The 23,144-nt window shown below is 42.5% G+C and overlaps 1 protein-coding gene across 2 annotated transcripts in view; it reads left to right on the top strand.

Moving 5' to 3' along the window:
* Positions 1-235: 235 nt before the first annotated feature.
* The window catches only part of edc4 (enhancer of mRNA decapping 4), a 47,070-nt gene continuing 24,161 nt past the window's right edge, over positions 236-23,144 (top strand). The window contains exons 1-17 of one of the 2 annotated variants that reach the window (XM_038290954.1): positions 236-456; positions 15,063-15,207; positions 15,310-15,421; positions 15,605-15,704; positions 16,519-16,702; positions 16,877-17,024; positions 17,339-17,443; positions 18,534-18,646; positions 18,764-18,847; positions 18,934-19,029; positions 19,241-19,340; positions 19,896-20,076; positions 20,500-20,566; positions 21,160-21,251; positions 21,821-22,002; positions 22,097-22,173; positions 22,314-22,449. In XM_038290954.1, the coding sequence (XP_038146882.1) occupies positions 369-456; positions 15,063-15,207; positions 15,310-15,421; positions 15,605-15,704; positions 16,519-16,702; positions 16,877-17,024; positions 17,339-17,443; positions 18,534-18,646; positions 18,764-18,847; positions 18,934-19,029; positions 19,241-19,340; positions 19,896-20,076; positions 20,500-20,566; positions 21,160-21,251; positions 21,821-22,002; positions 22,097-22,173; positions 22,314-22,449 (2,010 nt within the window). In that variant the 5' untranslated portion in view covers positions 236-368. Of the gene's footprint in view, positions 457-15,062; positions 15,208-15,309; positions 15,422-15,604; positions 15,705-16,518; positions 16,703-16,876; positions 17,025-17,338; positions 17,444-18,533; positions 18,647-18,763; positions 18,848-18,933; positions 19,030-19,240; positions 19,341-19,895; positions 20,077-20,499; positions 20,567-21,159; positions 21,252-21,817; positions 22,003-22,096; positions 22,174-22,313; positions 22,450-23,144 lie in introns of both variants that reach the window. The other variant, XM_038290953.1, reaches the window with a different exon arrangement.

Here is a 23,144-nt window from a genome sequence, read left to right as displayed (position 1 = left end):
GCTCAGTTTTAACATCAATAATTCATGAGATATGATTCAAAGAATGAGATCCTGTATACAGGTATCTCAGATTAGCATTGTTTGTAGGGCCTCTGTAGATAAAATTATCTTAAATCTGACTGCGTAAAAAAAAGCTGTTTTGAACAGGACTGTACAGTAGAAGGCGCTATTTTTTTTCTAGAGAGTTTGTCCAACAGAGTTTGAGGTAGGAACCAATGAGTGCAGACACCCTGTGAGCAGTCGGAATAGAGGCACGGACATACCGGAAGTTTAGACGGTAGCTCTGGGTGAACTGTGACAGCATCGCATCAAATTAAAACAATATTTCCCCAATTTTTTTTCCCATATCGCTCCCCTTTCCCTCACCCATGGCGTCCAATTCGAACATAGACATCGAGGGAGCGACCCAGCACCTCCGAGACATCTTGAAACTCGACCGCTCGGGTAGCAGCGCCGGTAAGTCTGGGACTGCTGCACTGCTAGGCCGCAAAAGCTAAAGGGGGTTAGACCCAAGAGTTCACCGGTGTAGAGTGTTCTCAAAAGCATTTTTTTTTTTTAGCCGTTGACAGAACACCACACCAGGAGGGACATATTTTATACAGTGAATATATTATATAATGTTTTAACCTTTGAAGAATGCGGAGAATCGTTTCTGCGTCGCCTTACTGCTAGCAGCTAGCTTATGCTAGTCTGTTTTCTGATGGCAATGGGTCCCTGCTGCCAAAACATGTATGTAGTTGAATTTTTTTAAATCTAATTTTGAACATTTGTTAGAAATCTTCTCTGCAGTGTAGACCCGAATCTGAAAATTGTTATAACAGCTTAAACAGTTACATTAGTATAAACGGTAACTTTTTATTTGAAAGGGCTTTAAAAATTTTTTTTTTTTTTTTGTACTGGACATCAGTCAGTTTCCCTTGAATGATGTCAGGGGATCACTCAGAGGAAACTTGAGTTATCCCCTGAAATTGAATGATTAAACATCATTAAGTATGTTAATAAGTCTTGAAACACATTAAAGTAATTTAGATTTTTTACAAATATTTAAGATAACATGGTATTAATTGTATTTTATGTTCCCATTCCCTAAGGATGATCAAATTCGTTCAATCTGTCACATAAAAAAAATCTTAAAACTAAAAAATTTTTATTGCGTTGTAAACACAATCTCACACAAATAATTGTGTTAACCTTGAAAATGCCCCTTAATCTTCTGAAAGTAAGAGACAAAGTAGTTATTTATTCAAATATAACACGTTTCTGTTAATACAAGCAGTATTTACATTTAAACAATCTTTGGAAAGCAAAGACTACATTGAATAGAAATTAAATACTAATAAAAATGTAGGGAAAACATTTGGAGGACAAATTTAACTCTTGCATTAAGATAACTAAAATGTAAAATGTCACATTAAACAATGAATCCCTCTGTTTTAAATTCTGTCGTATTATGGTAGAGCTATTGTATTATCCTTTACATTAATTTATACATTAGCTAGATATAGTTATCAAGTTTGAGTCCCTCTTATTAGTTGCTCATAGATCACTTAAATCTTAGGTGCTTGCAAAAAGAATCAAGCATTGTAATTCCCAGAATTAGAAGGGAAATATAATACCTAAACCAATAAAAAAACAAACTATGATTTATATCTAAAAAAATATAGTATCTAGTATGTTCAGTGAGGGAAATAAGTATTTGAACACACTGTTATTTTTGCAAGTTTTCCCACTTAGAAATCATGGAGGGGTCTGAAATTGTCGTCATAGGTTCATGTCCACTGTGAGAGACATAATCTAAACAATCCAGAAATCACAATGTATGACTTTTTATAACTATTTGTACGATAACGGTAACCTTGGAAATGGTGGTCCCAGCTCTTTTCAGCTCCTCCTGTGTAGTTCTGGCTGATTTCTCACCTTTCTTAGGATCATTGAGACCCCACAAAGTGAGATATTGCATGGAGCCCCAGTGAGAAGGAGATTGTCATGTTTAGCTTCTTCCATTTTCTACTGATTCCTCCAACAATGGATCATTTTTATTTTACCAAGCTGCTTGGCTATTTCCTGGTATCCCTTTCCTGCCTTGTGGAGTTGTACAAATTTGTCTCTGTCTTTGGACAGCTCTTTTGTCTTGGCCATGTTAGTAGTTGGACTCTTACCGTTTGTATGGGGTGGACAGGTGTCTTTATGCAGCTAACGACCTCAAACAGGTGCATCTAATTTAGCATAATAATTGGAGTGGAGGTGGGCATTTTGAAGGCAGGCTAACAGTTCTTTGAGAGTTCAACTTCTAGCTGATAGACAGGTGTTCAAATATTTATCTGCAGCTGAATCATAGTAATAAATAGTTAAGAAAATAATACATTGTGATTTCTGAATTTTTTATATATTTTTTTAGATTATGTCTGTTGCAGTGGACATGCAGCGACGATGACAATTTTTGACCCCTCTATGATTTCTAATTGGGAGAACTTGCAAAATAGCAGGGTGTTCAAATACATATTTTCCTGTATATAAACTACTTGGGAAAATATTAGTTCTGACTAACAAAAGGCAGGTCATATTAGAGTGTAACAGACTTAAACATCATTAATAATAAAAATAACCCTAACTTGATAGTCTGTTTGCTTGTCAAGAAGATTGTTTATGTAGTGCCAAAAAAAAAATCACAAAGACTACAGGTGCTGGTCATAAAATTAGAATATTCTTGAAAAAGTAGATTGATTTCAGTAATTCCATTTAAAAAGTGAAACTTGTATATTATATTCATACATTACATACAAACTCATATATTTCAGATGTTTATTTTGTTTAATTTTGATGATTACAAATGACAACAAATTAAAATCTCAAATTCATCATATCAGAAAATTAGAATATTGTGAAAAGGTTCAAAATTGATGGCCCCTGGTGCCACACTCTAATCAGCTAATTAACTCAAACCACCTGCAAAAGCCTTTAAATGGTCTTTCAGTCTAGTTCTATAGGCTACACAATCATGGGGAAGACTGCTGACTTGACAGTTGTCCAAAAGACGACCATCGACACCTTGCACAAGGAGGGCAAGACACAAAAGGTCATCGCTAAAGAGGCTGGCTGTTCACAGAGCTCAGTGTCCAAGCACATTAATAGAGAGGCGAAGGGAAGGAAAAGATGTGGTCGAAAAAAGTGTACAAGCAAGAGAGATAACCGCACCCTGGAGAGGATTGTGAAACAAAACCCATTCAAAAATGTGGGGGAGATTCACAAAGAGTGGACTGCAGCTGGAGTGAGTGCTTCAAGAACCACCACACACAGACGTATGAAAGACATGGGTTTCTGCTGTCGCATTCCTTGTGTCAAGCCGCTCTTGAACCACAGACAGCGTCAGAAGCGTCTTGCCTGGGCTAAAGAGAAACAGGACTGGACTGCTGGTGAGTGGTCCAAAGTCATGTTCTCTGATGAAAGTAAATTTTGCATTTCCTTTGGAAATCAAGGTCCCAGAGTCTGGAGGAAAAGAAGAGAGGCACTTCATCCACGTTGCTTGAAGTCCAGTGTAAAGTTTCCACAGTCAGTGATGGTTTGGGGTGCCATGTCATCTGCTGGTGTTGGTCCATTGTGTTTTCTGAGGTCCAGGGTCAACGCAGCCACATACCAGGAAGTTTTAGAGCACTTCATGCTTCCTGCAGCTGACCAACTTTTTGGAGATGCAGATTTCATTTTCCAACAGGACTTGGCACCTGCACACAGTGCCAAAGCTACCAGTACCTGGTTGAAGGACCATGGTATCCCTGTTCTTAATTGGCCAGCAAACTCTCCTGACCTTAACCCCATAGAAAATCTATGGGGTATTGTGAAGAAGAAGATGCAATACACCAGACCCAACAATTCAGAAGAGCTAAAAGCCACTATTAGAGCAACCTGGACTATCATAGCACCTGAGCAGTGCCACAGACTGATCGACTCCATGCCACGCCGCATTGCTGCAGTAATACAGGCCAAAGGAGGCCCAACTAAATACTGAGTGCTGTACATGCTCATACTTTTCATGTTCATACTTTTCAGTTGGCCAACATTTCTATAAATCCTTTGTTTTTATTGGTCTTCAGTAATATTCTAATTTTCTGATATGATGAATTTGAGATTTTCATTTGTTGTCATTTGTAATCATCAAAATTAAACAAAATAAACATCTGAAATATATGAGTTTGTATGTAATGTATGAATATAATATACAAGTTTCACTTTTTAAATGGAATTACTGAAATCAATCTACTTTTTCATGATATTCTAATTTTATGACCAGCACCTGTAGATTATATTTTACTAAGCAACTTTATTTTTGGAGGGTTTTGACATGGCATAAGTTGTTTTGTTGTTCTTTATGCTTTTTTATGGTCCAGCTACGGTCTTTGTAATAGATTTTATTCTCCATTTATCTATTATATTACTTTTGTTATTAGGTAGTAGAACCATGTCTGACAGATCCATCAGAGATATTATTGCAACAATAAACTCACTGCTAATGTCATGAACAGCTGTAGAGATGCTCATTGCCTAGTAACTAACACTTCTGACCATAGCTGATATTCATCTGTGATCATCAGGGTGATAACTAGGCTTTTGGAACATTTGCCCCTCAATGACCACATATAACCAGAAATGTTCTTGTGTTTTTTCTCAGGTAAAGGATTTTTTATAAGCTAGTTCATAGTTGATGTGATTCTGCCTGTCAATAAAGGAGGCTCTTTTGGAAATGACAAATCAGCAACCTCCCAAACATTGTCTGGATTCTGCATTACAATTGCATAGTGGACATGCAAACTTTGTTAAAAGAGCAGATTATCAATGGCCAAATGTCATCAATGCGGAATATGCTGTTCAAACACGTTACTTCAAGAGTTGGGGGTTGGAACACAGATTTTTTTCTATTCCTCTCTTTGCTTTTGCTACTGTAAAAAACATCTGAACAGCACTCAAACTTCACTCACAGCCAACATGCATGTTCTTTTTTGTTTTTCGTCTGTCTGTGTAAAAATGTGGGCATTCATTTTGATTTGTCTGTCGTTTTGAAATGATGTCACTGACCTGATATGGCAAAAAAAATAGGTCTGTTGTCTTAGTCTCTAGGTTTTCTGATCAGGATAAGCGGTGCTTAAGTTTGTTGCTAGTAAAATCATCCATTTGTTGGGGCTTTGTTTATGCTGGCTTGCATTTCCACTGGAGCAGAGCAATCTGACTATTGGTTTCCAGTCAGTTGCTTAGTGTGGTCCTTTCTTTTGCGACTCATTTTCACTTATTTCATAATGCAATTTTAAGGTTTCTTTGAGCCAAGGATGGAAATGACTAGAATCAAAATCGCTGCAGACAGCCAGCTTTTCAGAAACATACCGAGCTCTGAAATACAATCGATAGTCATATTTATTATTGCTGCTTCACTGCAGAACCGTTTAAATTGGCTGCATTCAATCATATTTATTGATGATGATAATAAATCTGCAGTCCTGTTAAGACAGTTAAAGCAAACCATCCCAGATTGCTGCTAGTGGTTATCTGTTTTTAAGGTTGAATGTTCTGTTTAAATGGATTTAGGATTACAATTTAAATTCAGGCTTTTTTCTCCTGGTTCTTATTTCAGACAAGTAAACAAAACTCTGATCAATATTTATTGATAATATTGATTAAAAAAATAAGCTGTAAATATAGATCTGATAAAATTATTTTAATTGCTTCAAATGAAAGTATAGTTAGTTTAAAACATACCTTTAAAAAGTTAGGAATGCAAAAAAAAAACTACCTTAAAAAGCATGAAATAAATTGATAGACTTTATTGATCTCACAGTGGAGAAATGTATTTGTTACATCGGCTCAATAGTCAAAAAGGAAAAGGTGCATGGGGTGGGTGCTCTGTCTATACTTTTATCTTGGTGAGTGGCGGCCTAGTGGTTAGGGCATAGAGCTTAGAATGCTGAGGTTCTAGTTCAAGCCCCACTCCCACAGACTCTTGGTCTTTGAGCAAAGACCCGTAACCCCACACTGCTCCCTGGGCGCCGCACAATGGCAGCCCACTACTTCCTAAAGGGGATAGGTTAATTGCAGAGAGGTCATTTCGTTGCTTTGTACTTGTGACAGTGTAATGATAATAGAAGCTGGAGAAAAAAAAAAAAATATATATATATATATAAAACAGCTGAAGTCTCTTATTTAACAGGAATATAGATATATATAATAAAGGGTTGAAATAACAGGAGCAAAAACATTCAGAGCAAACCTAAAAAAATACAACATCTAAGCATTTATGGCAATGCCCCCCATTAAGAGTAAATGCTTTAGGAGCACTAAAACGAAAGTTACGTATGTAACTACGGTTTTATGAATCCCGGATGACCGCCAGAGGGCGGTGCTGAAAGCACTGAATGTTCCCTTCGGGCATGCGCAGTTCGAGTGATTATACCAACAGAGTCACACCTGTGACACCGGATGACCACTCAGAAGCTATATAGCCTGGTGTCATCCTTTGCTCTGCTCCTACAGAATCTTCTCGCAAAAGCAAGGATTCTGAGTGACAGAGAAGCTCTGGCGGTCATCCGGGATTCATAGAACCGTAGTTACATACGTAACTTTCGTTCTATTTCATCCCTACTGACCGCCAGAGGGCGGTGCTGAAAGCACTGAATGACTAATGCCAACGATGTCACAAGGAATCCTGAGCACATACCTCACAGAGGAGGCCCAGCAGAACCTTGTAAAAGGACCTGACCCAGGGGATGAGGGGCAGCCACATTGACACTGTAGAACCTGGTGAAGGTGGTTGGGGAAGCCCATGAAGCAGCAGCACATATAGCTTCCAGCGGAACCCCTCTCAAAGCAGCCCAGGAAGCGGTGACGCTCCTGGTGGAATGTGCTCTCACACCGACTGGCAGGGAGCAGTGACATGCAGCGTAGGCGTGGCAGATGACACTCACAATCCAATGGGACAGACGCTGTTTAGAAAGAGGACAGCCTAACCTTGGAACCCCATAGCATAGGAAAAGCTGGTCCGAGCGTCTCAGATTGGCGGTGGCTGCAATGTATGCCTCCAACGCTCTTACTGGGCACAACAACTCAGACTCATTCTCAGTTGTACCAGATTGAGGCTGAAACCAAGCCAGCCGCAATGGCCGGTTACGGTGAAAAGGAGAGAACACCTTAGGCACAAACGCAGTATTAGGCCACAGGGTAACACCAGAGCCATCTGGATTCCACCTGATACACCTAGGGCTGACAGAAAGAGCATGCAGCTCGCTGACCCTCTTAGCTGAGACGATAGCCATCAGGAAAGCAGTCTTGCAGGAAAGCCACTTGAGTTCTGCCTGTGCCAAAGGCTCGAATGGAGGGTGGCACAGAGCTGTGAGAACTAACGGCAGATCCCAATCTGGGGCTCGTGGGGCTGGCCACTGGCACAACCTACGAGCACCACGCAGAAAAAGTGAAACCAGTTCATGGCGCCCAACTGTACGGTTGTCAACAGTTCGGTGAAGACATGAAATTGCTGCAACATACACTTTAAGGGTCGAAGGAGAGCGGCCCTTATCAAGGAGAGACTGGAGGAACTCCAAAATAGTGGGCACCGAGCAGGAAAGCGGGTTCTCGTTGTGGGCAGAGCACCACTGAGAAAAGAGGCGCCATCTGTTAGCATACTGCAGCCGAGTGGAGGAAGCCCTAGCACTCAATACGGTGTGTCTCACGGTGTCTGAACACCCAGTCAGCTTCCCAGGGGCCATGCCCACAGCTGGAGACGTTGAGGGTTGGGGTGCCATATCTGTCCCCCCAACTGAGACAGCAGATCCCTCCTTGCTGGAAGACGCCACGGAGTACCGTGACACAGACTCCAAAGCAGCGGGAACCACGGCCGCGCTGGCCAGAACGGAGCTACCAGCAACACCCTGTGGCCCTGCTCGAGAACCCTCCGTAAAGTCGGCCAAATCAGTGAGAGGGGTGGAAAGGCATACAGGAGAACCCGCGGCCATGGATGAGCCAGTGCATCCTGGCCCAGTGCGCCCGCCATCCCGGTTAGGGAATACCATAGGGGGCAATGGGTCGACTCCTCTGTGGCGAACAGATCTACCTCTGCCTGCCCAAAGAGGTTCCAGATTATGCGCACTACGTCGCGGTGAAGAGACCACTCTCCCGGAGCAGGTGCCTGGCGGGATAGAGAGTCCGCAACCTGGTTCTGCCGTCCTGGCAGATACGCTGCGCGCAGGGTACACAGACGGGGAAACGCCCATTCCAGGAGATCCCTCGACACCTTCAAGAGACGTGCTGACCTGGTGCCACCTTGGTGGTTTATATGATAAACAACAGAGGTGTTGTCTGTCCGAATCAGCACGTGCCTTCCCTCTAGGTGGGGCAGAAGGCACCTGAGGGCCATGTGCACAGCCCGCAGCTCCAGCACATTTATGTGTTCGGTGCGCTCCCTTGGGTCCCAGAGACCCCGAACAGCTCTGTGTTGCCACACGGCACCCCAGCCCATGAGGCTGGCATCTGTGGTGACCACCTCCCTTCGACACACTACTAGCCCCATTGGAACACCACTGGACAAAAGGGTCCCGTCTCGCCAAGGAGCTAGGGCATGGAGGCAGCTCCTGGTCACCATTAGCCTGCGATGCCTGTGCAGCCTGGCGTCTAGGCGAAAGCTGTTGAGCCATCGCTGCAAAGGACGCAGAAGGAGCAGCCCTAAGGGCACGACACGAGTGACTGATGTCAGTTTGCCCAGCATTCGCAGGAAGATGATGTAGGGAAACTCCCTGCCCAGTCTGAATCGACGGACAAGCTGGAGTATGTCGTCCACCCTGTGAACAGATGGACGGGCCATCATGGTAGCAGAGTCCAGATGCATCCCAAGAAAGGTGGTTGTCTGAGATGGAACAAGACAACTCTTTGCCAAGTTGACTTTGAGGCCTAACAGTGACACATGAAGTAGAAGCTGGGACGTATCCCGAGAGGCAGCTACCTGAGAGGGAGCACAAAGAAGCCAATCGTCCAGGTATGGCAGAATCCTGACTCCGGAGGCCTGTAGAGGAGAGAGGGCTGCTTTCACGCATCGAGTAAACACCCTCGGGGAAAGGGAGAGCCCGAATGGGAGCACCCGGAATTGCCAATGGCGCCCCCGATAGGCGAACCTGAGAAAACGGCAATGTTCTGCCGCAATAGGCACATGAAAGTAGGCGTCTGTCAGATCTACTGATGTAAACAAATCTCCCGCCACAATGGTCTGAAGGACCTCTGTTATGGTGAGCATGTGGAAGGGAAGGACCTTCAGGTACCGATTCAGTCCCCTTAGATCTAAAATGGGGCGAAAACCGCCGGTCTTCTTGGCCACAAGGAAGTATGTGGAGTAGTAGCCTCTGGGTTGCCGCAGAGGATCTACAGACTCGATTGCCCCCTTGCCCAGGAGGGCGGAAAGCTCCTGGTCTAGTGCCTGAGATTTCACCGGGTCTGTGATGACAGTCATCTTGACCCGGTGTGAGAGGGGGGGCCGCCGTCGGAACTGGAGCCTGTAGCCATTGGTTAAGGTGGCAACCACCAATGGATCTACGGCATGAGCAGCCCAGAAATTCAGCTGCTGATGGGAAAAATGTCCGACGGCTGGCCCGGTGGCATCATCTTCTATCCCCACGGCCCCTGGGGGCTCTGGGGGGAGGGCGTCCAGGATTTGAGGCCCGGGTCTGTCTAACAGGGCGGCAGACTGGCTCACGAAAGTCCCTTCTTGGTCTCTGCCGCACATCATGGGGATAGGAACCAACAGGTCTGCCACCGGTCTGAGGTCGTGGCTGAACGCTGGGGGTAGTGGCAGGGCGGCCCGAACGCTGGGGAAAGGCAGGTATGCTCCTGCGAAGGCCGGAAAGCTGCTGGCTAGTCTGACGTGCCTGAGCAGTCCGTTCCAGCGCCTCCAAGGCAGCTGATCCAAACAGCTCCCCTGGTACAACCGGGACACCCCTGAGGGTCCTACGCCATGCTTCAGTCAGAGGAGACTGTGCCAACCAGACCTGTCTACGAGCTTGGACAAGGAAAGACATGACCCGTCCAAGCTCTCTGGTCATCAGCGCGAAGGCCTGCAGTGCTGCGTCACTATAACCAATCGCCGCACTTGCACCACCAGTGTCCTGAACAGATGCAGACAGGGCAAACATGAGGTGCGCCAGGGAATTGCCAAGGCGGCCAGCACGCGCTCCTGCATTGTACGCCTTACAGAGGAGGTCATCTGTAACCCGACGTTGAGTCCGCGGGCACCGGACATCAGGACGCAGGGCTTCATCTGGTGACACAATCAGTGAAGCAACAGCTGGTTCAATTGCTGGCATACGGTCCAGGCCGGCCTTCACTGACTCATGCATGGCAGCTAATACACGACCATCCGAGGAGAGACGCGACAGCGCTCTCGGTTCCCGCCAACAGGCGTGTAACTCCTTCAGGTACTCCTCTGATGGAGGTACAGAAAAAGGAGTAGGAGCCCTTCCACGTCTGAAAAAAGCACTGCCAGAGCTGGATGCCTCTCCTTGTGGGAGTTCCAGCTGCAGCTGCTTCAGGGCCATAGACATGACCTCCCGCATGGAACCGTCACCGGCCTCTCCAACCGCACTCTGAGATGAAAATGAACCAGCCTCAGAGGCTTGAGAGGACCCTGCCTCCTCCTCATCTCTAAAATGAGAAGCGGAAGCAGCCAGAGAGATAACGTCATCCTCTACAACCAGCTCGGGCATTGGTGGGGAAGAGAGCCCAATCACTGGGAGCGAGGGATCAGATTGCCGTGTCTGCAACAAGGACTTAATCTCTGCCAGCTCTGCTGACAACTGCTCCACCCTTGTGGACAGGCCCTGGTCAGGTTTGGCCCGCTTCCTCCGGGGGAGGGGCACAGATGCTGTGGTCCCACCACGGCGCTTACACTGAAAAAAAAATAGAGGTTGACAGAACTTAAATTTTCTAGGCAACGTGATGCATTTGGTTTTTTGAGTTTTCCTTACTTAAATTCACTGTGGTTGAGTTTACAAAGATTTTTGAGTTCTGCCTACTTAGGTTTTTGGAGTGTTACATAGAAATTTTGAGTTCTACCAACTTAGGTTTTTGAGTTTCACCTTTAAGTTCTGAGTTCTATCAACTTTGTTTTATGAGTTTGACATATAGATTTTGAGTTCTACAAACTCAGATTTTGTAGTGTTATCTGCAAGTTGAGTTCTATCAACTCAGTTTTTTTAGTCCTACCAATCGTCTTCACTACCAATCATTCAACACACAAAAAATTATGTTAATACAACATTTTTATTGCTTCAAGTCAAACATTGTATCAATAGATACAGTATAAAACCATGTTCAACAACATAATCTTAACTGCACAGATCAAAGTAACCTGACACTGGACCAGAATGTTCTAGATTCGTAAGAGGGAGTGATGATGAGGGAAAAAACAGTAAGACACAGATTTAGTAAGAGGAAAACACACAGGTAATTTTTTGTGAAGTAAGTGTATTAACATATATGAAAAAATAACAGTTTTACAAATTTGGACGGCCTTCAGTTTGTTTTTTTCAATTGTAGTCTCTTTAAATTGGGTGCACCCTTTAAAAAAAATTAAATGAAATAAAATGTCTTGTTTCCCAACGGAAAAAGAAAAAGGTTTTCCCTTTTTATCTCTGAGTTTTTCTTTTTAGTCCTACCACTCCGACAGGACAGTGAATGCAAGAAAATAAAGTCCTCTTCAGTCCAAATCCTTCTCTTCAGTCCAAATCCTTCTCTTCAGTCCAAATCCAGATGTTCACACGGTTGGCTCGCCATCTCCATTTAAGGAGAGAATCCAGAATCCAGGGTATCCAAAAAACCCAGCCTGCATAGCACAACAGGGCTTAGTTAAATCCATTCACTTCTTGTTCTTAACTGTACAGTTTATATCTCTCCAAGTATGATAAATTTCAGTGTGTAATGTAACTTTTCTAACTCATTACGAATTAACTGCTGCATTACAGGGTTAACATATAAAATGTTAATGACACTGTTTTTCTTGTAAAGCAAATAAAATCATGAAAGCAAAAAATCCACGTGTAAATAATTATTAAACCACTTACAGTTAAACAGTAAATACCCAAATCGGATTAAGAAAGTAAAATAATGTAGTCTTGTAATATTCTGTGCCTGAGTGCAACAACACTGCACTACATAAAACAATTCAGAAATTTCATAAGTTATTACACTCAACTTAATGTCTCTTTTCATTTGTACAATGAAAATAACAGGCACACTCTTTTCTCTACGCATAAACACTCACCCGCACATGCGCGGCATAAACACGCACGCGCACACGCGCATTATAAACACGCGCGCGCGCGGCTTTTCCTTTCATCAGAACGTGAAAAACATGTGAACTCATGCTTCAACTCGGTGGCAATACACCCCAAGGGAATGCTAAGTCACGGAGCTAACCGCTAACTGGCTGTACTTTGCAGTACTTACCGGGAAAATAAAAGATTCAGAAAACTGGTAAGGTCCCAGGGTCGTTCCTCCGTCGTTCTCCAGATGCATAAAAGCACAATGTCCGCCAATCTTCTCAAACACGAGGGAAAAAGGCTGTGGACTTGAAGAAAGGGAATGGAAACCCCGTACCGTAGTGGGCGTGTCCATGAACATAAGCAGTGCGCATGCCCATGAGTTTACAGTTGAGGGAACTCAAAAAATCTTGTATAGGCGATTTAAAACTCCTTGTTAAACCAACTTCTGAGAATTTGAGTTGGGCAAACGTGTATTTATTTGTTAGATGTCAAATTTATATTTCTGAGTCGGATTACAATACAATTGTGTGTTAGAACAACAATTGCCATTTACTTTTTTAACAGTGTAGAACGCTTGGGGGGAACCACCTGCCCAGAGGGCGGAAGGTCCGAGCCCTCCTGGGGGCACAACTGGGCCAACCGGGCCACCCTCACTGCATGGGGCATAAAGCTGCAGTTCATACAGGGGTTCTCAGACAGCGCCTCCAAAAGGTGCTCATGTCCAAGGCAGGTAGGGCACAGGTCGTGGCCATCCTCTGCCTGCAGGGCAGCCCCACAATCTATGCAGCTGTGAGAGCCATCCATGTCGAAGGCCGACAAGGCTTAAAGAACAGAAAGTTATCGAAAATCGGGAGAGGGGGCGCAAACGCAGCCGTCACCAATTACAGCAGAGAAACGAAAGAGGCTGCGAGCACAAGGCAGCCGATACTGGGAGAGGGGGCGAGAACCGCTACCGTCACCAGGTATAAAACCAATAAAACAAAAAAGCTAACAACGTTAGCTGTATGGAAACTTAAGTTGGGAGTAGGAGCGAACAACGCTGCCGTCACCAATTATAGCGGATTAAACGAGAGGCTGCGGACACAAGGCAGCCTATACTGGGAGAGGGGGCGAGAACCGCCACCATCACCAGGTATAAAACCAATAAACCAAAAAAGCTAACAACGTTAGCTGTATGGACAACTTAAGTTGGGAGTAGGAGCGAACAACGCTGCCGTCACCAATTAAGAGAGCAGACCAACGAAAAGGCTGCAAAAAAGGTTGATATTGGGAGAGGGGGCGAAAACGCTGCCGTCACCATTTATAACTAAGCAGACCGATGAACAAACAAACCAAAAAAGGCTAACAACGTTAGCCGTCTCCAACTTCGGCAAACGAAGTACACCACACTTGGTTGGGAGAGGAAAAAAAGGATGCAAAAGTAGGGAATATACTGGGAGAGGGGGCGAAAACCGCTGCCGTCACCAGGTATAACACCAACAAACTAAAGAAGCCAACTACGTTAGCCGTATATAACTTCGGCAGTGAAGTTATTCACACTGGGAGTAGGGGCGAAAACGCTGCCGTCAGCAGTTCGAAACAAAACAGCACGAAGCTGTAGGTAAAAAGCTAAAGTCGTGAGCCGGGAGAGGGGGCGCGGACGCTACCATCACCAGCAAACAACTCACTTACCTTCCGTAATCCTTAGAATCGACCCGTTGCAGCCCTGGGAGGGCGGAGAATAAGCGCAACTCCGGTCAAGAGACAGGGGCTTCAGACAACGGGGAAGTTAGCGAACCGCTTGCGAGAAGAAAAAAGGAGCAGAGCAAAGGATGACACCAGGCTATATAGCTTCTGAGTGGTCATCCGGTGTCACAGGTGTGACTCTGTTGGTATAATTACTCGAACTGCGCATGCCCGAAGGGAACATTCAGTGCTTTCAGCACCGCCCTCTGGCGGTCAGTAGGGATGAAATAGAACTAAAGAGAACAGGGATGCACCAGGAATGAAAAGACGTGACTGAACATGAAAGCAAAAAATCATGGAAATTAAAGCCAAAAACCGAAACACTGAAAGAAATTTTTATGTCAAATGTTAGAACCGTAGCATTTTTGGCTACGATGTGTTCTAACAGTAACTACAATCAAGGCAGTTCAGTCAATTACCAAAGTATCCAAATATTTATTTACCACTGACTTTTTTTGTTATGCCCTTTGGCTTTGCAGAATGTCTGGGAAACTTTTTAACCTTTTTAAACACAGAGTGGGCATGTTCTTGTTTCCTTTTCCATGCCGCCTTCTTTTCATATTCAGAATGTTGATGGAGATGCTTGGATTTCTATGGCATCATTTTTGTGCCACTGACCGGAGCGCAGTGAGACTGATGTGCAGCGATTAAACTCACACATCCTCTCTCAAAACCAGCCTGCTGTGCGCTCATCTCTGACTAATTCTGCTCGGCCTCATGTGCTTTTCTGCTTCAGTCCTTGTCTTTGCGCTCCCGACAATGTTTATTTTTTTAAATATACCACATTAACTTTCTCATAAGTAAATATAAGATGGCAGCTTTGATTGCTGAGTATTTTAAACAATGTTACAGTTGTATTTAAATGTGTATATAAAGTAGTATATCTGTAATAAACAATGTGCAAAAGGGCCTGTCTGTAAAGGTTATGAACATTGGGTTGAATCATCAGAACTTTTGTTCTTTTACCAACGACAAACACCAGAACAATCTGATCTCTCTCCTCCTGTCCTTTCCATCTGCTCTTCATCAAGTCAACACTGCTTTCATTGATTTCCTCAGATGTACAGTCAAGTGATGATCAGAGGAAACTACCGTTCAACGGAGAGCTGAACGGCTTACTGGGAGCAGGACTGCTGGGAAGCAGCATGTCTGACTCTACCAGACCCATCTCCACAGACGGCAGCGTCCAGGAGACTCAGAGGATGTGAGTGGCTTTTCATCATCCTGCCATGAACCATTCCAGGAATTCACTTGTAAAGATATGGATGTTTTTTTGCAAGCTAAATGTACGTTGTCCTGTTTTTAGCTGCCTAACCGGTGACGATGGGAGCACCTGTATCCCCATCACCTCCAACAACGTGGAGATCGTGGCGAGCCAGGACTCTGGTATCAACAGCAAGGCTCGCGGCAGCAACAAGGTAAGACGGTAAATCTTGTTTGGAGGTTCATGGTTTGTTAGCTGTGAATGGATCAGAACCTTTGTCTGTCATCCTGCTGCTGAGCAACATGAATGATTTAACAGAAACTTAATCATCAACATTGTGGAAATATTGTTCTGGTTTTTATTTTTTATTTTTTTCTGATTTCTTCTTTTCATTTAGGTTAAAATTCAGACTCTCGCCAAATATGACTGGGAGCAAAAGTATTATTATGGCAGACTCATAGCGGTCTCCAACTCCTTCCTTGCATACGCCATCAGAGGTGACTCATTTACTTTGCTTTAAAAAAAAAAAAAAAGATTAAATGTTAATTACATTTTATTCAATAATCAGTAAAAACCTGCATTATTTAGGAGTTTAAATCTGTTTTATCATGATTCAGGCTGAAATAATCGGATTAATCGATTATTGAAACAATCATCAATTAATTTAGTAATCGATTAATCATTAACTGGAGTTTAGAGTCTCTAAAGCATGCCTTTAGCTGACAGAGGAACCCACCTTTAGCAGGAGTTGTACCAAAATTATAAAATAAATGTTAACATTTTGCATTTAAACTCTGCTCTATTGAGGACTAAAGTGGGAAAATTTTTTGTTTCACCTGGTTTAATTTCGTAAAGTCTCCTTTGCTATCTGATTATTTATCGATTAAATCGAAATAAATAATCGATAGATGAATTGATTTGCAAAATAATCGTTAGTTACAGCCCTAATCATGGTACGATTTTATATCGATTAGCTCTGGATGACATTACGATTTTCCTGATAGAAAAAGGTCTGTTACAATACAATCTCCACTCAGTTAATAAGTCTGCAATCTATACGATGTGATATTACCTGCCCGTCTAACGCACTGATGTCAAAGTTAACTATATGCAATCCTTGTCAATAACAGTTTGTGTCTTTTAGGCAACTGAGTACATTTTTATAAAAAAAAAAAATCTTTATGGAGATTCAGATGCAAACAAATAGCATTACAGATCGTATAAAGAACTGATAAAATTTCTTTAGCTCTTGTTAAGCATTGAAATCCTTTGTTTTATGTGTTTGATTGTGTCTTTGTTCTGAAAATGAAGCCAACAACCACGCGATGGTTCGGGTCCTGAGTTTGAACATTAGTGAACGCTCCTTACTGAAGGGATTCACCGGGGCCGTCACAGACCTGGCTTTCGCCCACCTTGACTCCTCTCTTTTGGGTTGTGTGGACGAGGTGGGGAACCTGATGGTCTGGCAGCTTACGCTCACTGAAAGCAAAATACTGTATCCTGAGATGCGGAAGGGCAGAACAAAAATTCATAGCTCAGATCCGCTTGGTCACATCAAAACGTGTTACTATTGCACTGACTTTAATCTTAACCCCTGTCTTTGTCACAGCAAAGATGGATATTTCCATGTTTTCTTTTCTAGAATTTTCCTTAACCTAGATCCAAACAGAGATCAGATAATGGTTCATATTCAACGGCCAGAAGACACTCCACTGAACTCCCACAGGCGCCTCATCTGGTGCCCGTTCATCTTGGATGACAGTGAGGAGAACCAGGACGACATCAGCCAGATTTTGGCTCTTCTACATGAAGACAGGGTATCAATGTTTTTAACCAACCTTCTAACGCAAACCAAAATCACATATTCTGTCTCTGGGAAATGATCAACCTAAGAGTATGGATTTAGAAAACGTCTGTTACACTTGCCTTAAAAAAGATTCAGACACCTAGCTAGTGAATTTGAAGATGGCAGTCATTAAATAAACCCTTTTGGATCAAGTTTTGGCGATCTCAGAGCCTTCCAAAAATAGTCCATCTTGACAGTTTGCATCCATGTATCAGAGGAAAATAAAAACATCTTTCTTCACATTCAACTAATTGGCATTTTTTTCTTCAACTTTCCCTCTTCTAGGCTGAAGTTTGGGACCTTGAAGTATTGAGAGCTAATAACAGCAGTTGGCCTGTCGATGCGGCAGAACTGAGAGACGGCCTAATCACAGTGAAAGGACATAACCAGGTATCTGCAATTTACATTTGCCTTGTTTCACATGGCACTGTTTAGATGAAGCATTTGAAACAGCCTTTCTCTAAGGAGTAATACTACATCTGTTTGTTTCTTGTTGACTTCAGTACTTTCAACTCTCTAGAGTCATGAGGTCAGAAGGCAAAACTTAAGACATTTTGGCTTTAGAGGATAAGTTAATGCTCTTGCTTGGATTTTTTTTTTAATATTGGAACTTGATAGATTTTTCCCTTTATGGTTCATTCCCTCTTTAGATAAGAACTCTATATTTAAACAAACTTAAGGAAAGTATAGAAGCCAGAATAAATTATTAAAAAATGTAGCTGTGCAGAAAAGTAAATCTAGTTCCAGGGGAAATGTGCAGTGATCAGAATCCAGCTTCCATCATTTGTATTTTTAGCTCTGTACCCTCTTTCTAAATTCTATGAAGTGGAGCAGTGTGAGTAAATTGTCAGACCTGCATAAAACATACTGTTTGTTGATGAAATCTGCAACAAGTCTCTGCATCTTTCCATTTTCAGTGGAATAGTTCTGAGTGCCAATAAAAGGTCCCACAAGGACACAACTACCAATGATCACTTTTAACAAAGACTGATGATTAGCAGATGTTTATTTTGATCAGTAAAGTTACTCTCCATGGTTCTGCAATGCATGAAGGGTTTAATTAACAGTGAAGGCAGATGAGTTGAATATCTGCTTAAATTCCTGAAAACTAGCATACATTTTTGTTTAACAAGGTTTCCTTTTCTCCTCAGAAGATAAGCTTTTATCTATACAGGAATATAGAGGAAATGTGTTTTCCTAAATGATGTTTGTTCAGTGTTTATTGATGCTAACAGTTTGGTTATTGTTCTGTGTGCTCTGTCTGGTGCACAGCAGAAACCATGACCTTATTGTTTTGTTTTCCAGACTATAAAGGGACAATATGGACTCTTAAATTTATCACCTTATTTTACACGATTAGTTTTGACCGAGACTTGCTACTATGAAAACACAAAGCAGTAGTGCAAGTAGTGAGATGGTAAAAACTATACCTGTAACTTTTGATTAATTCCTTAAATATTTGTTGTTATGTCTGCTGCAGCGACTCAGTGAAGGCGCCCTGTCCCCTGATGGAACCGTGTTAGCCACAGCTAGCCATGACGGATACATCAAGTTCTGGCAGATTTACATAGAAGGTGGACAAGACCAGCCAAGGTAGAGGAATGGGATTCCTGGTGTTCTGATATGTGTTGCATGTTTTATTCTATTCATATTTTTTAGCAGAGTTACTACCCTCCCAGTTTAGGTTTGTGCTTCTGCTCTGTTATCCAGGTGTCTTCATGAATTACGGCCTCATGGAGGACGTCCACTCTCCTGTCTTCTCTTCTGTGATAACCACAAGCGGCAGGATCCAGAGTCAGTTTATCCAGAGTTTAATGCTAGCATACTTGTCTGAGGCATTGCTTTTAGATATCAAATGTTTACACGTTTTCTGTTTGAAGGGTTCCTTTCTGGAGGTTTTTGATAACTGGAGCCGACCAGAACCAGGAGTTAAAGATGTGGTGCACCGTCTCCTGGACCTGCCTGCAGACCATTAGGTAGCCTAAGAAATACTAGTATGGATGAGGTGAGGTGGTTAGCACCACTTCAACAGATGGACACATGTTTATTTCTAAGGGTCGATTCATCATCTGCTGTGCAAAGAGAGATCAGATTACTTTTTCCTCTTTGCAACTTCCGAAGGGGATTTTTTTTTTCCCAATACCTCCTGACCGATGTTAACCGCCTGCCTTCTTATTATTCTTCTAGGTTTTCTCCAGATCCATTTAACTCGACGGTTTTGCCAAGTCTCAAGGCCAGTTTAGATCTTTCTGCTGAATACTTGATCCTCACTGATGTGCAAAGAAAGGTGAGTAGTGCAAGGTCTGAATTAGTTCCCTAGCTCTATTGTTTTTTTTGTTTTTTGTTTTTTTTGTTGAGTCCACAAAATCTATGAAAATAACTCCTCCCACTACAACAGTGTTTATCACGACTCGCTTACTGACTTCTGCTGAGAAAATATGGCTTTTGAGGGACAAAAGATGAGAAAGCGGCATCATTTCAAATCTCTATATTATTTAAAGCTTTCCAAAGTTAACTATAGGCATATTTAAAAATGTATTTGTTCTCAAATATTAGTTTTGGTGCTCTTTTTCAACCCCAGAAGAAAATACACTTTTCTTCACTGTAACGCAACCTTTCTTCTGTGTCGGTGCCGTCATTTCCACCCATGGCTCTTGGGCTCTTCTTTAGGAAGCCTGAATAAAGTCTGACACCTCCTGCAGCTTTAAACAGATTTTTCTTGACTTAATTAAAAAAAGTTGTTGCTCTCGCTGTTCACATTAGGTTCCTAAAAGAGCAACTTTATCTCTACTCTGACGGAAATAATTGTGTCTCATGATGAATTCCTGTCGTCGTCCTTCAGGTCCTTTATGTGATGCAGCTGAGGCAGGACCTGGAGAAGGGTAAAGCCAATTTCACTGCTGTGTCGGAGTTCCTGCTCACTCACCCTGTGCTTAGCTTCGGGGTACGAGACGTCACCCAGAGCCGACTGAGACACACTGAGGTCCTGACAGCCGAGGAGGAGAGCGAGAGTATTTCAACAGGTACTTACCGATCACCCGATCCCATCAGACTGCTATATAACCCCCTGGACCTGGAGACATTTACCTCACTTGGTTGGAAATAATGTATTTAGAAAATTCAATTGATGGGTCTGCTGTTGTTTCCAAATATTTAACTGAACTGTATTAAATACGGATTGTCACAGAGCAGTTTTGATCAGCTAACAAGCTGGATAACCCAGATTTAGATTTATTGGAAGAATTCATGTCATTACCAACAGATCCTGTTCTCTTTTACATTTGAAGCAACAGACTGTGGCCCAGAAGCATCTTCGTTTGTAGTGTTGGCTAGATGTTCCTTCTTAATGTTAACCAACCAGAAGCGAAGATGACAAGAATAGGTCGTTTTAAATACCAACATGGAGTGGTTCTGATTTAACATGTTTGGTCTGCTTTCTCCACTAGAGGGCACTCAAGGTCCAGCCGAGTCTAAATCTGGGATCCAAATTAAACTCTACTGCGTCCACCCAAAGTAAGTTTTCTCTCTTTTTTAGGATGCATTTAACTTGACTGAAACTGATTAAATCAGACTTTTAAAGGGTTAATGTTGTGCATTTTTTCTTGATAAGTTTATTTAAATGTTGACCAAACTTTATGTACCAAGGACAGCTGTTGTTGACTGTTTCTTATAAAACCCAAAATGTTTCTGAAGTAGAACAATTAAAACATGTCAAAGGATGGCAGAAGTTAGGAACACTAACTTTCCCTCCATCAGTCTGTTGACCCAGTATCTCCAACCGGATATTGTGTTTTATTTCAGCTCGTCCACTGTAGTTCTGTAGGAAAACATATCTGAGACGTTCTTTAGCTTAGATTAGCTCCTTTCTTCTGGGAACTTCTCCTGCTTACGCCCAAACATACACAGATGTACCCAGGAGGAAATATTTGATCAATTTCTGTCATTCTTAAAGTCTAAGCTGTGAGTTGCTTGAGTGAATAGCAGCCACAGTAAGTCTGGGTCTGTCATTTTAGTGCTTATTGGTTTAGAAATCCTTAGTTTAAAAAATGCAGATTGTCTTTGTATTGAAAACAAAATTGGTCTTAATTTGTATATTTGTGTTTCAGGAGTTTGCAGGACGTCCAGATCTGGTTTCAGCCCAATGCAGCTCTCAATACATCAGGCTTTCTTCCTCATTCTGACTCACAAGAGGGTTTTGGTAAATAAACATGATTTCATTCACTTACAGCGATGGAAAAGTTTGGTTTTAATTTAAGTCCATTTACTTCCAGCTCAGTGATGTTTGTTAAAGTCGTAGGGAAGTCATATTTAAATGTCAAATCATTCTGGCTTAAACTTGTATATAAATGTACTCTTATCAGTTGATATTGTTCCCAAATTTTGAAAATTTTTATATAAAAAAAAAAAAAATCCTTAAAATCTGTGGGGTTGCTTTACGTCATCTTACGCAGGCCAGTTAGTTATACGTCAGCTTGTACACATAAATTCAGGAAATTATATATCAACAGTCATCTGTCGATCAAATGTTTTCGGTCATGGCATCTTGATTCATATGTCGCAGCTAATATACGCAACGGTTGAAATAAGAACCGTATACAAAATGAAATTTCATTTTTTACATCTTTTAGACAGTGAATGAGCAGCAGCTTAGCAGTGAAATGAACATTTCCATTCCATAAGGTGCAGCAGTGATCCAGTGTAAATGGTGTGGGAGAAAAAAATTGCATCGTAGTTTTAATCAGACTTTGTACTTAATGTTCCCAGCAGGGTTTTCAGACCATCTCACAGACCAGAGCTCCGATAAGGACTCTGGAAGTGGCTCACAGACCGACCTTAGAAAGATCCCCTCCCTCCCTGCTCCTTCTGACTTCCTGTCCAACTCGGGGCCCAGCAGTGGGCCGATGCCCAAGCTGATGACTCCTGATGCCTTCATGACACCAAGCACTTCGGTAATGATTTTTTTTCATTCTATGTATTAACAAAATAAGTCTTTTAGGAGGTTATTAGTGTGTCTTTTTGACAATATAAAATGTAAATGTTTAGGTACCTGCATCTCCTGGTAGTAGCGCCAGCAGCCTGACTATTGTTACAGCCACCAGCAGTAACTCTGACTCAAACAGGTGAGCTTCTTGGCCCATATAATCTTTACTCACTACTGTTCTGTACGCTCATGTTTAGCACATTTAGATAATATCCAATCAGTTCTGATTTCTTCTTGCAGCATATTTACTTCTGACTTCTTGTCTCTGTTTCTCTGCAGAGCTATAGAGGATGTTACTCAGAGTCCAAGCAGAGGAGACAACAACAACAGCAACAGTAGTTTGGGGCTCTCTGTCTCCACCAGCAGCCCAAGAGCTGCTTCTGCAGTGCTGCTGCCTGGACTAGAGGGCCTGCAGGTATGACATGACGCAAACTTTTAGCTTCTTTCCCAAACTCAGTTCCTTATAGGAATTAAAAATAATTACCTATTCCTATAAGTAATTCTTATAGGATTATGTACTGCCAATAGACGAGCCAGTTTCTAAACCGTCGTCTACAGTTCCTGACAGAGATATGTTAACATAACATGTCCCCATCATGGGGATTCAGAGCTTGTCTCTATTATGTTTCAGCAGTGAGTTAAACTGAAGAGTGAAATGCCTTAAGTTGACTTGAAAAATCTGTTTTCAGGTTTATTATTTTAATTTTAGGCTGCTCAGTGGTGCAGTGGGTAGCAATGCTTCCTTGCAGCAAGGAGGTTCTGGGTTTGATTCCCAGCCCGGGGTCTTTCTGCATGGAGTTTGCATGTTCTCCGTGAGCTTGCATGAGTTCTCTCCCCTGGCTTCATCCCACAGGAGAAAGGGACCAGCAGCCCTCACAAGTTTTCTTTTTTTTAAAGTTTTTTTTGTTTTATTTTTGTTCTGAGTAGCGGCATACCTTATTCTGGGCCTATTCTTGCCTTATGGTGAGTCATTATTTCCCTCCTAAGACCTAAAGTTGATCCCACCCAGTTGGCTCCAGGTTCTTTTTTTTTTAATACCCTTTAGGATTTTAGCAATGTTCAGACCTCTTTTATACTGGAACCAGATCCTGGATAGTTGGGAAAAGTTTG

This window comes from Cyprinodon tularosa, unplaced genomic scaffold, assembly GCF_016077235.1.
Source record: "Cyprinodon tularosa strain WSP-4 unplaced genomic scaffold, ASM1607723v1 ctg290, whole genome shotgun sequence".
NCBI lineage: Eukaryota > Metazoa > Chordata > Actinopteri > Cyprinodontiformes > Cyprinodontidae > Cyprinodon > Cyprinodon tularosa.
The sequence above is the reverse complement of the archived record's forward strand: the minus strand, read 5'-3'. Positions and strand labels throughout refer to the sequence as shown.